The sequence below is a fragment of the Eriocheir sinensis genome, chromosome 21 (assembly GCF_024679095.1).
Source record: "Eriocheir sinensis breed Jianghai 21 chromosome 21, ASM2467909v1, whole genome shotgun sequence".
In the NCBI taxonomy this organism is placed as follows: Eukaryota; Metazoa; Arthropoda; class Malacostraca; order Decapoda; family Varunidae; genus Eriocheir; species Eriocheir sinensis.
In genome coordinates this window covers 8,259,006-8,272,265 of record NC_066529.1, presented here as the reverse complement: position 1 = coordinate 8,272,265, position 13,260 = coordinate 8,259,006, and the positions used below count along the sequence as shown (strand labels likewise).

At 53.2% G+C, this 13,260-nt stretch overlaps 1 protein-coding gene across 7 annotated transcripts in view; it reads right to left on the bottom strand.

The window, feature by feature from the left end:
• The window catches only part of LOC127001602 (ras GTPase-activating protein raskol-like), a 68,817-nt gene that overhangs the window by 9,052 nt on the left and 46,505 nt on the right, over positions 1-13,260 (bottom strand). For 6 of the 7 annotated variants that reach the window (XM_050866402.1, XM_050866400.1, XM_050866405.1 and 3 more), the window contains one exon: positions 2,957-3,060. In XM_050866402.1, the coding sequence (XP_050722359.1) occupies positions 2,957-3,060 (104 nt within the window). Of the gene's footprint in view, positions 1-1,696; positions 1,994-2,956; positions 3,061-13,260 lie in introns of those variants that run through there. The other variant, XM_050866407.1, reaches the window with a different exon arrangement.

The window sequence follows — 13,260 nt, the reverse complement described above, 5'->3', positions numbered from 1 at the left end:
CGCACCGGAAGACCTTTATGAGCAGTAATTGGCCGTCTCCACAGCTCGTGCCCTCCACGCCCGGAGGCGCGGCGGTGCGGCGGGTGAGTAATGGAGGCGGCGAGGCTGATCAGAGGGGTGCAGCAGCCATCCCCCCTCTCCCCCAGGGCCCCGATCACCACACAGGACCGCTCACCTACATCCTAATTTATTCCCTGTAACTACAAGTAGCTCCTTCCTGTGATACACATAAGCAGCTCCTCTTCAATATAGCGCAGTGGCTGGGGGGCACCGGGCGGGCGGCAGGCGCAGTAGCTACTGCTGCCTCCGGTGACCTGCTCGGTCGTTGGCAAGGCTCACCAAGTAACATCCGGGTCATAACCTGTAGCGGTACTTTATTTTCTTGATGATGGGTGTCTGGTCACGATACAACAATATGCCTCCGCCCGTAATGCGCAGGACCTTGTGTTCTGGGCAGGCTTCTACGGCACACCTGCTCCGCCGCTCAATAACGGGATGACAACTAACGAGATCAGGAAGGCCTCTCGCTGGCTGTCGCCACTCCGGCATCTACACAGCTGGGGAGCAAAGCAGAATACCGCCCACACAGCGCAGAGGGTGCTGCTGGCGGGGTGAGACAGTCCTTGCACCAGGTAATGATAGGACGTCCCCCCAAGTTCCTGCCGCCGACCAACCGTTCCTTCCGACATCCTCAAGGGCGCCCCCGCTCCCCTCCCCCTCCCCTTTCTTCCTCTACATACAACCACATAAAAGAGACGTACTGGCCTGGCTGGGTTATAATACAAACGGAAAAAAACGGATCTATTTTCTTCCATGACACACACACACGGAGAGGAAGGAGTAATCAGGGGAATGATGGAGGCCATACACTAGCCGGGGCTGCACCTGGGCCATGGTGAGGCAGGAGGAAACACACACACACACACACACACACACACACACACACACACACCAAATCAACGGTGTCTTCAATAAAAGTGTGTGTGTGTGTGTGTGTGTGTGTGTGTGTGTGTGTGTGTGTGTGTGTGTGTGTGTGTGTGTGTGTATCCTGACTTGGGGTAATTAACACGCCACATCCGTCCTTAATAAGCCTGGGCGGTGCTATGTCGCAGCGGCCCCTCGCCCCTCTCTCCACCCAGCAGGCGTTGAGACACCAGAAGTATTGCCGCGGTGTTGAAAAATAAAGACACATATTCGATCAGATGAGGAGTGCCACGCATAAGGTTGTTATTGGAGGCACCGTGGATTTGGTCTCTCTCTCTCTCTCTCTCTCTCTCTCTCTCTGTGTGTGTGTGTGTGTGTGTGTGAGTGTGTGTGTGTGTGTGTGTGTGTGTGTGTGTGAGTGTGTGTGTGTGTGTGTGTGTGTGTGTAGGAGAGGGGGGACGCCAATAAGTGTTCCAGCGTCAGTGTTCGTGGCTTGACTTCTTCACCCTTTCATCCAGTCATCCATCAGGCTCAGGGGTGGCTTAATTTTGTTTTCCAGTTTGACAGCCACTCTTTTGAAGGCAAGAACTATTTGAATGTGTTTACTTGTACAAGCTTAAAAAAACTGGATTTGGGAAAGTTGATGGTAATATATTCGTTACCTTATCAAAGTAACTGAGAATGTAAATCAAAACAGCAATACAAATACATATTTACAATCAACACAATCAACCAGTCAAACAAGTACAAACTAAATTCAGCATTATCGTACCGAGTTACCGTAGGTGAAAATGACATCATCCTCGGCCAGACAAAGGTCGCCTTCACTCCACGAGTAAAACATCTTCCGCCACGGAAGTACCTGGCGTCCACCTTCACGCTCAGCCACTCGCAGCGAAGGTGAGGGCCAGGTCCGGGGTCCGTGCACACTACTCAAGGCTCACCGTCACCTTATCCAACACTTGTTATAAGCAAAACTCAAGAGAACTTCCACTTTCGTCCACAGCCTCTAGCAAAGAGTCGCCGCCCGGGCACACCAGCCTACTACTGCCCGTCAGCTGCGCCGTGACATCACAAACAGTGCCTGTGATGGCCACCGGATGTCTCGAGTTGCGACTTTCTATTAAAAAAAAGCCTTTTACGCCCACAGGAATGATTCACTGGTCTTACCATCAGAAGACCAGTTTATTCCTATATAATCTGACCTCTATAGCCCAAGGGAAAACACAAGCGGTGATTCACCGAAGGACGAGGGAAGGGTCTTCAGCATCATCTGCACCGCCGTGACGACAAAACATCTTGACGTGTGGTTTCTTTAGAAAGCCCAAAGCACAGTGCGTGACGGGTGACGTGTTGGCTTCAGCAGCAATCATTACATTAACATTTTAGAATTATTAAAATGCTCAAAATGTGGGCTTGCTGTGATGAGTCTACGCCTGTCTAAAACTGTTGCGCCTTAACCCCACACCTGTGCTATCTAAAACTTAACACCCCTACCCTGGAGAAGCACCCTACGTGACAGACAGGCACAGGCCCATTATACTACTTGCATCCCCCACCCCATCCTCCCGCGCCACAGCTTCAATCAAGGTCAGGCGCGACGCACCGACGTACACACACACACAGACTTGTCTTGCTGTTCCTTGCTGGCGACACTGGCGTGGATGGTGACATGTGGCACTGCCGACACCTTGAACAAGAGCCCTTTCACCAGCAGCACCCCAGACCCACATGACTCGCCGCCGCCACACGCTAGCCGTCTGGCCTCCCCGCCCCCAAAACACATGCACACACGCGTGACACGGAAATACATGTCTGTCTGTCGTTTTAAGGAGAAGCATAACACGCCTCGACGACACACTGACAACAAGCTTTAATACTAAGAAACCAGTAAAAGGGAACTTGTGTGTATGTAATGTGTGTGTGTGTGTGCGTGTGTATGTATGTGTGTGTGTGTGTGTGTGTGTGTGTGTGTGTGTGTGTGTGTGTGTGTGTAAGGGCTCGTGCAGGACACACCGCAGGCCAAACTCACCACAAGTCTGCTGGGGGTGGAGTCCGCGTGCCGCCCCCCGAGGATGGGCGTGGCAGGGGCAGACCCACGCCTGTCCGAGCCGCAGGCCTTCTCATAGGAGGTGTCTGGGGGAGGAAAGAAGGAAAACGTCAGTCAGTGATGCTTACGACCTGTCCTCCTCAGAAATGCAATAATAATAATATCAAGAAAACAACAATAACAACAATAAATACAATATCAACAACAATAATAATAATAATAATAATAATAATAATAATAATAATAATAATAATGTTTCACTAGCTTTGTATTGCTTTTTTAACTGTAACATCTAAAATTCTCCGTGGAGGCCAAACAAACATCTCTTTTACAAATATTCCTTCGATCATAAATCAACGGATCATTTGAAGAAAACGATTCACGACTAAATGAAAATAAAAGTATAAACTCTAGAGAAAAGAAAAAAATATGACGCAATGAAAACTCGCTCCCTTGAATCAACAGTAACCCGAGAAAGGAAGTTCTAAACAAGCTCCAGCCCATATAGGAAGAAAGGGGGGAGGGAGGCAAGGCTGGTGGGAGGCGGCGGAGAGAGCAGCAGGGTGTGAGGGAGCCACCATTCCCTCGTGTGCCAAAGGGCGCTGCTCCTCCCTCTGGTCCCCGGCGCCGCTGTCAACACACCTCCGGGTCGTATAAACACTCGGGAGGGGAAGGAGCCACAAGGAGCCAGACTAACCCCAAGGCAGAGAATACGACACCCAAACATCGGCGGCTATTTACGTTCAGTGAAATTAAATACGACAGTGTGAAGCGAGAAAAGGGACAAAAGAAGCCAGGGGAGAAAAGCAAAGCAGGCGAAGCGACGTACGGGCCGATAATGTGGTTAGGGAAGCCGTACAGTGTCTTTACGCTCGCATGCGGCCGAGAGTTTGCCGGGGAGCCCAGATCAAGGTGTTTACTTTGAGCCGCACATTAGCCGCACGGGGTGAACGACACTGCTAGGGGAGGCGGGGCGGCTGCAGGAGGCCCGGCATAAAGAAAGCTCTGTGGCCGCCCGTGCAAGCAGCTGGGGCGATGGATTGCGTCTCCTCCCTCTCCCACGGGAGGAGCACGCCTCGGAAGCCGCCGGGAATTGGGACGCAGAGCCACAGTTCAAAACATTTCATTACATCTGTTTTGGGGTGTATTTTTCGCACCCTGAGATTCGTTACTGACCGCGGAAGGAAATGTTTACAGAAAGCCTCGCCTGGACCCCGACACACCACAACACAGCCTCTGCTCCCACCTGCCGCCCACTGTGTTAGGATTCACAAGATCAAATGAATCCTGGTGTTGATTTACAAGACGCTGGTACACTGCCAGGGTAGTACCATAAAAAAAAATCATAAAACCGGTAGTTCTAGAGTTCCCAGGGGTTTAGGCTTAAGATGAACATGTCATAGCGTGTACGAAGTCGCCAGCTTTAAAGGTGAACCGAGGAACAGATAAGATAAGGGTTCGTGTGTGCGCCGCTCACTCGGGGACGTGGCGACGTGCACAGGCTGGGTCAGGACGAGTCAGGGACGTGAGCTGAGGCAGAACGACACTGGCCGCCACAACACAAAGCTCCTGTAGAGGTTATGGGTCATATTTTTAAACATTTCGGCGCTCATGTCCCCATATTTGACAAGGCTTTCGTATGAGTTTTAAGCATTTCCAGGGGTAGTTTTATGATCCTGAAAAAAAAAAAAAAAAGAAAAAAAAAAACACCCTCATCAGAACCGAGTGATCTCCTTTTTGGCCTTTGGAACTAGTTGATGTGAGGGGCGGAAGCGTCTGAGAATGCTACCTAATGAGTCTTTCCTCTTTCCTAACCCTTCTACAGTCGGTTGTGAGTGGCGCGTTCTCGACCGGGCACACTTTTGCAGAAACGTATGTTGAAGAGGATCTGCCCGTCCCGTCCCGCCCCGCCCGCCCTCCCTGGCCCGTGGTGGCAATAACGCACCTCACCACCTCGTGATTTACGGGAACATTGAATTTTAACGGATGGGCTCCCCGCCGCCCTTGCTGAGCCCCGAGGCGACAGCATGGAGGTAGGGGAAGGGAGCGGAGAATATTGAGGAGGGAAAGGCACCGTGGAGGGGAGGTCCTTTCCCGCCGCCCCAGGGAGCCCGCTTACGGTTTCCTGCGTCCGCGATGCCAGCCGCGGGGCATCTGTCACCGTCAGCAGTCACATATCGCGCCATTTTATTACATTACATTCGACAACCTTCAGTTCTTGTTTCATACAGGTGGATGAGAGGCGATGCAGCCAACTTTATAACATGTAAGATGTTTGAAGAGTCCCGCAGCACGCTGACTGAAGGAGCAACGAAGGCGGCGAGAGTCGAGGCTGCGTCACAATGCCTTCAAGGGACGCGGAATGTCGCCCCTCAATGTCGCCCCTGAGTCCTAACGGGGAATGGGAGATAGATGTAATCGATCTTGCGTCACAGGGGCGGTGTCAGGGGGGGGCGGGAGGGAGCCTATTGTGACGCTGTCCAGGCCCTGGGAAGAACGCTCATGTCCGTAACTAAATAGGGGCGTTGCAGACACTCCGCTGAACCTTTTATGCCTCCTCCCACGGCCACCAGCACGGCACACCAACACGCGGGGCCGTGCAACGCAACGTAGGACAGGCGCCGCCGGGCACCAAGGACGCGGCGAACGAGTCGTGAAAACACAGGGACGTGAATAATGATCCTAAAGTTAATGTTGTAGCGATGTATCAACCCCGAGGCGGGTATACAGGGGGGAGGGGAAGGGGGGGCATCATGGCCACTCCTCCTCCTCCTGCTCCTGCTCCTGCTGCTCCTTACACACCTTCCCCTCCTCCTCGGTCCTGCTCGCCCCTCCACACACTCGACAGCCGGCAGGGGACAACCAGAAAGAAAAAGGAGGATGAAAGGGGTGAAGGGGTGATGGCACAGTGAGACGCCAACCATGTGTGTGTGTGTGTGTGTAAAACGGACGACTGATAATTTCCAAGATTAAATACCTTGTTCTGTATAGTTGTTGTACGTGCATGACTGATAAACATAAGTCGATAACACACACACACACACACACACACACACACACACACACACACACACACACACACACGATAACGGATAAGCGATGAGGGCGACACGTGACAATCCCTCCCCCCTCCTGCACCCCGCCACCCACACCTACTATCGGAGTAATCAATGACGCCATCCAATAAACGCCTTTCTTCTACCCCCCATCCCCCCTCCTCTACCCCTCCGCTCCCGTCCTCCTCGAAACCCATCAATAAGGCACTCTCCTGATCCGCCATAAAGGGATCAGACGGCCGCCTCATGACGCCGCAAACGAGGGAAAACACTGATTATGAGAAGCCGACGCGTCGCAGACCAACCAACCTCGGAGGATTCCCGCGGCCGCCGGCATGCAATCCTGACACATCGGGCGGGTCATGTTCTTAAACACTGCGGCGTCCAAGCAAACACACACATTTAACAAGACTTTCATGGGAGTTTCGTGCTTTTCCTGGGGTAGTTTTATGGCCCTGGTGATAGTATGATCATTCTTCTGTACCATGAACGTGAAAAAAAACCTCATGCATTCTTTAAAAAATTCGACGTTCAATCAGTCATATAAATTTAACAAGACTTTCACAGAAGTTTCGGGCCTGAGCAAAACTAAAAGACACAACAACGCCAATCAACAATCAAGAATAAGGATCATAAGTGGGGGCCGTTACAAATGCAATCCCACGCCCACTACTGGACTGGACTGGACTGGACTGGCCCTGGTGGTAGTGTGATCAGTCTTCTGTACCATGAACGTAAAAAGACACTCATGAAAACCCGATTAATCTCCTTTTCGGCCGTTGGAATACGTAGTTGAGGTGAGCGGAGGGCGCGTCTGAGAACCCCGACCAATACGATGATGCCATGAGTCTTGTGGTGGTGGTGGTGGTGTGTGTGTGGGGGGGGGGGGGTGAAGTGGGGGGAGGGGGCTAGAAGGGAGTTCGTTTCGTGCATGTTGGGTGCGGGTGCCGGCCAGGGGCGAGGCTGCCATGGCAACAACATAACAAACACTTGTCCTCGTCCCTAGTCCCCCATGCTCCTCCTCCTCCTCCTCCTCTTCCTTTCCTCGTCCTTTCTCCCTTCATCATGTAGCACGCGATCGTTATCAAGAACAAAGCGTCACGTTCTACCACGGCCGCCAAATGAACGTTTTCGCTTGTGTTCCTCACGGGTTTAGGGAGAGGAAAGGGAGGGCGAAGGGAAGGGGAGGAGCGAAGACTAGTTGCAAGGGAAGGCGAAGGGGGAGGTTGAGAGGGAAGGGGAGGGCGCAGGGAGTGGTTGCAAGGGAAGGTGGAGGGTAGAGGGAGTGGTTGCAAGGGGAAGGGGGAGGGTAGAGGCAGGTTGCACGGGAAAGGGTAAGGCGAAGGGAGTGGTTGCAAGGGAGGGAGGGAGGGCGAAGGGAGTGGTTGCATGGGAAGGGGAAGGGCGAAGGGAGTGGTTGCAAGGGAAGGGGGAGGGTAGAGGGAGGTTGCAAGGGAAGGGGTAGGGCGAAGGGAGTGGTTGCAAGAGAGGGAGGGAGGGCGAAGGGAGTGTTTGCAAGGGAAGGGGTAGGGCGAAGGGAGTGTTTGCAAGGGAAGGGGATGGGCGAAGGGAGTGTTTGCAAGGGAAGGGGGAATGTGAAAAGAGTGGTTGTAAAGGAAGGGGGAAGGCGAAGGGAGGTTGCAAGGGAAGGGGAAGGGCGAAGGAAGGTAGAGGAGAGAGGGAAAGAAACAAGCAACGCGAAAGAAATGGGAGGGTGAAGGGAGTAGCTGAAGGGGAGAGCAGAGCCAGTGGTTTATTGGGAAGGGTGGTTGAAAGAGGAGAGGGAGGGCAAAATGGAAAGAAGTGGAGAGAGGGAAAGAAACAAGCAACGCGGATCATGCAGTGGCGAAGCAGCAAAAGACGCGATGAGGGTGTTGAAGTGTGGTCGAGGTGCCGGAGCCAGGCAAAAAAAACTCATGCATTCTTCAAAAAAATCGACGTTCAATCAGTCAAATAAATTTAACAAGACTTTCACAGAAGTTTCGGGCCTGAACAAAACTAAAAGACACAACAACGCCAATCAACAATCAAAAATAAAGATCATAAGTGGGGGCCGTTACAAATGCAATCCCACGCCCACTACTGGACTGGACTGGCCCTGGTGGTAGTAGTTGTGGGGGCACGGGAGAAACAGGCGCTGGGACTGAGGCAAGACCTAAAGGGACGGAGCCGCCTGCCACGATCCATTCCGCTGATTTATTGAGCAATTAATTCATCACTGGGATCCTTCAGCGGCCGACACCCTTGGCATTAGGCTGAGATAGCGCCGTGTGGGGGTCCAACTAGGCGGCCGCGACACTCCTCCTCCCTCAACGACACAGGAAGCTCGTGAAAGGCGTGCCCTGTGCTTGTCCTTGCCTGCCTGTGTCCCCTCCTGCAAACTGATCCTTCCTCGTACACTATATAAGCCTCAGTCATCCATCCTTCGCGCTAGTCTTAGCCGTCACACAGAATTATCACTCACGCCTTCATAAATAGCGCATAAAAAGTGTACCCTGTGTTTGTCCTCGCCTATGTCCCCTCCTGCAGACTGATTCTTCCTCGGACACCATATGAACCTTGGCCATCCATCCTTCGTGTTTCTGTCTTAGCCACCACTCGCAGAATCATCTCTCACTCCTTCCTCGTAAAGTGTTCCCTGTGTTTGTCCTCGGCTGTGTCCCATCCTGCAGGCTGATCCTTCCTCGGACATCAGACAAACAACCTTAACCATCCATCCTTCGTCTCTCTCCCTCCCTCCTCTTCTACGTTCTCCCCACACACACAGCTTCCCTCCTCCCTCCCTCCCTCCAGCCTCCAACACCCGGTACATTTCTCTTTACCTCCTCGGCCTTAATACGGAACGGCAATGAGGCGCCCAAGATGAGTCTGTCTTGGGCATGGGGGCGGGGGAGGGGCAGGCAGGTGTGTGTGGCTAGAAGGGTGGTCGCCGGTACTTCGCTGGGCGGGTTATCATCTCTACGAGCGGCGGGGCAAGGAGTCTTCAGGCCTACATGGGCGGACACTTCATTAGATGCCCCGCGATAGTTGAGTCTCGGAACAGCGGGAGGTAAAGTGGCGGCGGTGATGTTGGCGTAGTGAAAGCTGGTGGCGTTGGTAATGGTGGTGGTGGTGGTGGTGGTGCGGGGGGTCACAACACCGCTGATTATGACGGAGGGGAAGTAAGGCTTGCAGAGTACGCAGTTGTGGTCGTGACAATTTCAGTGGTAGGGTCGTTAAAGAAGTAAACGGCCTCGGACAGTACAGGGGACGCAATACAAGCTGGGAGGTTGTAGGAAAGAGAGAGAAGGAAAGGTGAGTGGTGGAAGAGGAAGGCAAAGGGCGTTAGAGAAAGGGGACTGTGGAAGGAAAGAGAGGCAAAAGGGGTGTGGAGGAAGAGAAGTAAGGAAGGAAGGAAGTTAAAGGGAGGGGACTGTGGTAGAAAAGGAGGGAAAAGGTGAGTGATGGAAGAGGAAGAGGAAGACGAAGGGCATTAAAGGGAGGGGAAAGGGGTGTGGAGGAAGAAAGGTATAAGGCGAAGGAAGTTAAAGGGAGGGAAAAGGTGTGGTGGAAGAGCAAGAAGACGAAGGGAGATAAAGAGAGGGAAGTGTGGTAAGAGGGGAAAGGAAAAGGGGAGACATTAAGAAAGGGGAGCAGGGGAACTGTGGGAAATGGGAAAAGGATTGACTGATAGTTTATTGTTGCAAGTAAACAACAAAGGAGAAGGGAAGGAAAGGGAAGAGGAGTGGGGCGAGAGGAGTCTGGTAAGAGGGAGAGGTAAAGGGGAGACACTACGAAAGGGGAGAAGGGGATCTGTGCTGGGGAGTGGGAGAGGGTTAAGACAAAGAGGAAAGGGGAGAAAATTAAGGAAAGGGTAAAAAGAAGGGAGTCTGTGGGTGTCAGGGAGGGGAATGGGAATGGGTAGGTTGGGGAGGAGGAGGTGAGGAGACGGGAGGAGGAGAATTGGGGAGTAAAGAGTTAAGAGAGAGAGAGAGAGAGAGAGAGAGAGAGAGAGAGAGAGAGAGAGAGAGAGAGAGAGAGAGAGAGAGAGAGAGAGAGAGAGAGAGAGAGAGAGGAAAGGATATGTGGTAAGTTTCCTAGAATTGTGTGTGTGTGTGTGTGTGTGTGTGTGTGTGTGTGTGTGTGTGTGTGTGTGTGTGTGTGTGAAGGAGGCCAAACAGAGGCGCGTTTCAGGGGGGGAGAGGGAGGGGGAGACGCAGACCGCTTGGCAGAGGTGATAAAAACCTTCCTTCACTGAACCTCTTGATCCCGGTGGAGGTGCGACAAGCCCTCCTCTCTCTCTCTCTCTCTCTCTCTCTCTCTCTCTCTCTCAGCCGTGCCCGCCCTCCGCTGCGACGCTCAATGAGGAATTATTTCGACGCACGACGTCCCGGCTCGCTGACAGGGACGATTAAGCGAGTGGACGTGATATTTGGACCTCGACGCGACACTGCCACCCGGGGGACACTCCTACGCGCGGCAGCACTGTCAGACGCTTCCAACTCTCGCATCGACTACTTCCAAGGGCCGAAAAGGAGACAGTCGGGTTCTAATGAGTGTTTTTTTAGTTTCAAGGTACAGAAGAAGGGTCAAACTACCACCAGGGTCACTGAACTACCCCTGGAAATGCCCAATACTCCTAGGAAAGCCTTGTCAAATGTGTGTGCTTGGGAACCTTTTCTCACTCCCCTTCCTCCGCCATGCAGTCTTGTCACCGTCTTCCTGTGCCATTCGCTCTATACCCTAGCTCACTCACCCCACTCTCTGCCTGCCCTCCCTGGCTTGCTCCCTTGCTTCCTCACCCAACCCTCTCTGTCCTCCTGGCTGGCTCTTTCGCTCCCTCGCCCCCTCACCCATTCCCTTATATGTCCCACTCCCGACACGGCACATAATGGCCGTCCTTTGACAGCCTTGGAGAATGTGGCTTATTGGAGACCTCGGACCACTTCCCCCCCCTCTGTGTGTGTGTGTGTGTGTGTGTGTGTGTGTGTGTGTGTGTGTGTGTGTGTGTGTGTGTTCGTGCCTGGTGGTCGTCGAGGGACCGAGATTTGAGTGCTCCTCGCAGGCGTTGGGGCTGTGTGGCTCTTTGTCCTCCCTCCACCTCCCTTCCGGTGCCCCCGTTGCCTCCTCTCCCCTTCCCCCGACGCAGAGAGCACACACTACTTAGCCAAACAAGCTCTCCTCTTAATAAGGCGGCGGTGAAAATGCTGCCGTGAAAGTGAGACAAGTTATGGCGGCGGTGATGTGTCGGTTACGCGTCTTGCTGCTCGTCGTTTCTTACCGCCTCAGGACACAACCACTCTGCAGGCAACCTAACGCTCCCTCGCCCCCCTCCCTCCCGCCGGCACCAACCGAGGACTGCCAAAGGAGAGGGGGAGAGGGGGGGAGGGGCTTTATGCCGAGCGTGGGAGCCGACGCACCTTCCCGCCCCACCACATTAACATATTTACCTGCGGAAGGCTGCGATACTTCCTCATTCCCGACTCATGGGCGGAGAAGAATAACCGAAGAATGTTATCACCGCCACCCAACGTTACCAGATTGTCGTACTTGGCGTATTGTTTTGCCGATTTCTGACCAAAAACTATCGCACCCACAAAGATAACGACATGCATATATAATTATTGTTAAAATCGGTAATTATTGATGGTCTTTTTTGCAATATTTATGGGCCAGAAACCGGGAAATACAATGTTATGCGTACGATACCGGGAAATGGGATGTTATGCGTACGATAATGTGGTAACGTTGCCACCACCACCATCACCACCACATCCCACAACCTTCCCAGCGTCCTCCAGCCTCAGCAACCATCCCACAATGGCTTCCCCTTCCTGTCCCCCGCCGCCTAGACCTCCACAATTCACGCCATGGTACTGTTCCCTCGTTAGTGGACCCAGGGAAAGGTACCCACACCCTACGAGTACTCCAGCTGCTTCTACAAATGCTACAGGTTATTTTTTTCCTTTCTGTGTATAGTTTCTCTCTCTTTCCTTCTTCCCACACCCTCCCGCGGGGCCTCTGAACGTGTGGGTTGGTATACTGAGAATCCCACGTCATTGGAATCTACTCACCCCACACCCACACCCAAGAGATCCTCCTCCCTCATACCTATTCCTTTGTTCCGGCTCTTCCTCCCACGCTCACACTATCCATTCCCTCCTACATCCAACCCACACCTCCATGCCACTATTTCCCTCTAAGACCCCATCCCTACAGCATCTCCGACCCACCCTCACCCATTCCCTCCTCACTCACGCCCATACCCTTGTTCCCGCTCTTCCTCCCACATTCACATCCTCTATCCATTCCCTCCTACATCCATCCCACACCTCCACGCTACAATTTCCCCCCATGACAATACATTTACACCATCTCCGTCCCACGCCCCACCCACACCATCTACCCATTCCCTCCTACATCCAAACCCACACCTCTACACTACAATTTCCCTTCATGACCACATCCTTACACCATCTCCGACCCTCACTCATTCCCTTCTACATCTAACCCACAGCCCAAAGCTACCATTTCCTTCATGACCACATCTTTACACCACCTCCATCCCACACTACTCACCCACACCCTCGCCCCACTCACGAAAGCCGTTCACCCACTTCCACCCACCCCCCCACGTCCCCCGCGGCCCGGCTCACCCCGAGGCGGCGAAACAGAACAATGTTTGACTTGAAAATACGACGCGCTGCACCGGGAGGCGGAAGCGGAAAATCAAGGAAAACATTAAGAAAATAAAACTGAAACATGGCAGTTGCACTTACGCTGGAAAAGAAAAGGTTCTGAAAAAGGCTGAGTGAGTGCAGTGATGTATAGTTAATCTCTCCTGGCCGCGCACGTCCCCGGCCGCTGCGTCAGGCCCCGAGCACCACCCGAGGCACGTTCAGGAACCACTGACATGATTACAAACACTGCGTCGCTCCTGAGACATGAACGGCGCCCCTCCCCCGAAGGCTACCCCAGGAGAGTCGTAGTTACTCCTCTCCCTCCTGCCAGCTGTTCTCTACCTCGTTCCATGCCCCTCGGCCCTCCGGCTCCTCCCACATCAAGATAATCATCACAATCGACACAGGGGCCGCGCCTCATTACCCTAACAGGCTCATCAGGGAGGAGCTGCCGTAGGACTAATCCGAGGCTGCTGTCACCACGCATGAGGCAAGACAAGAACCCGTGGAAAGTAAACCCTCGTCAGCCTCGGCCGCCGTGGGGGGGTAATGGGCCCACAGCATGAAGTAG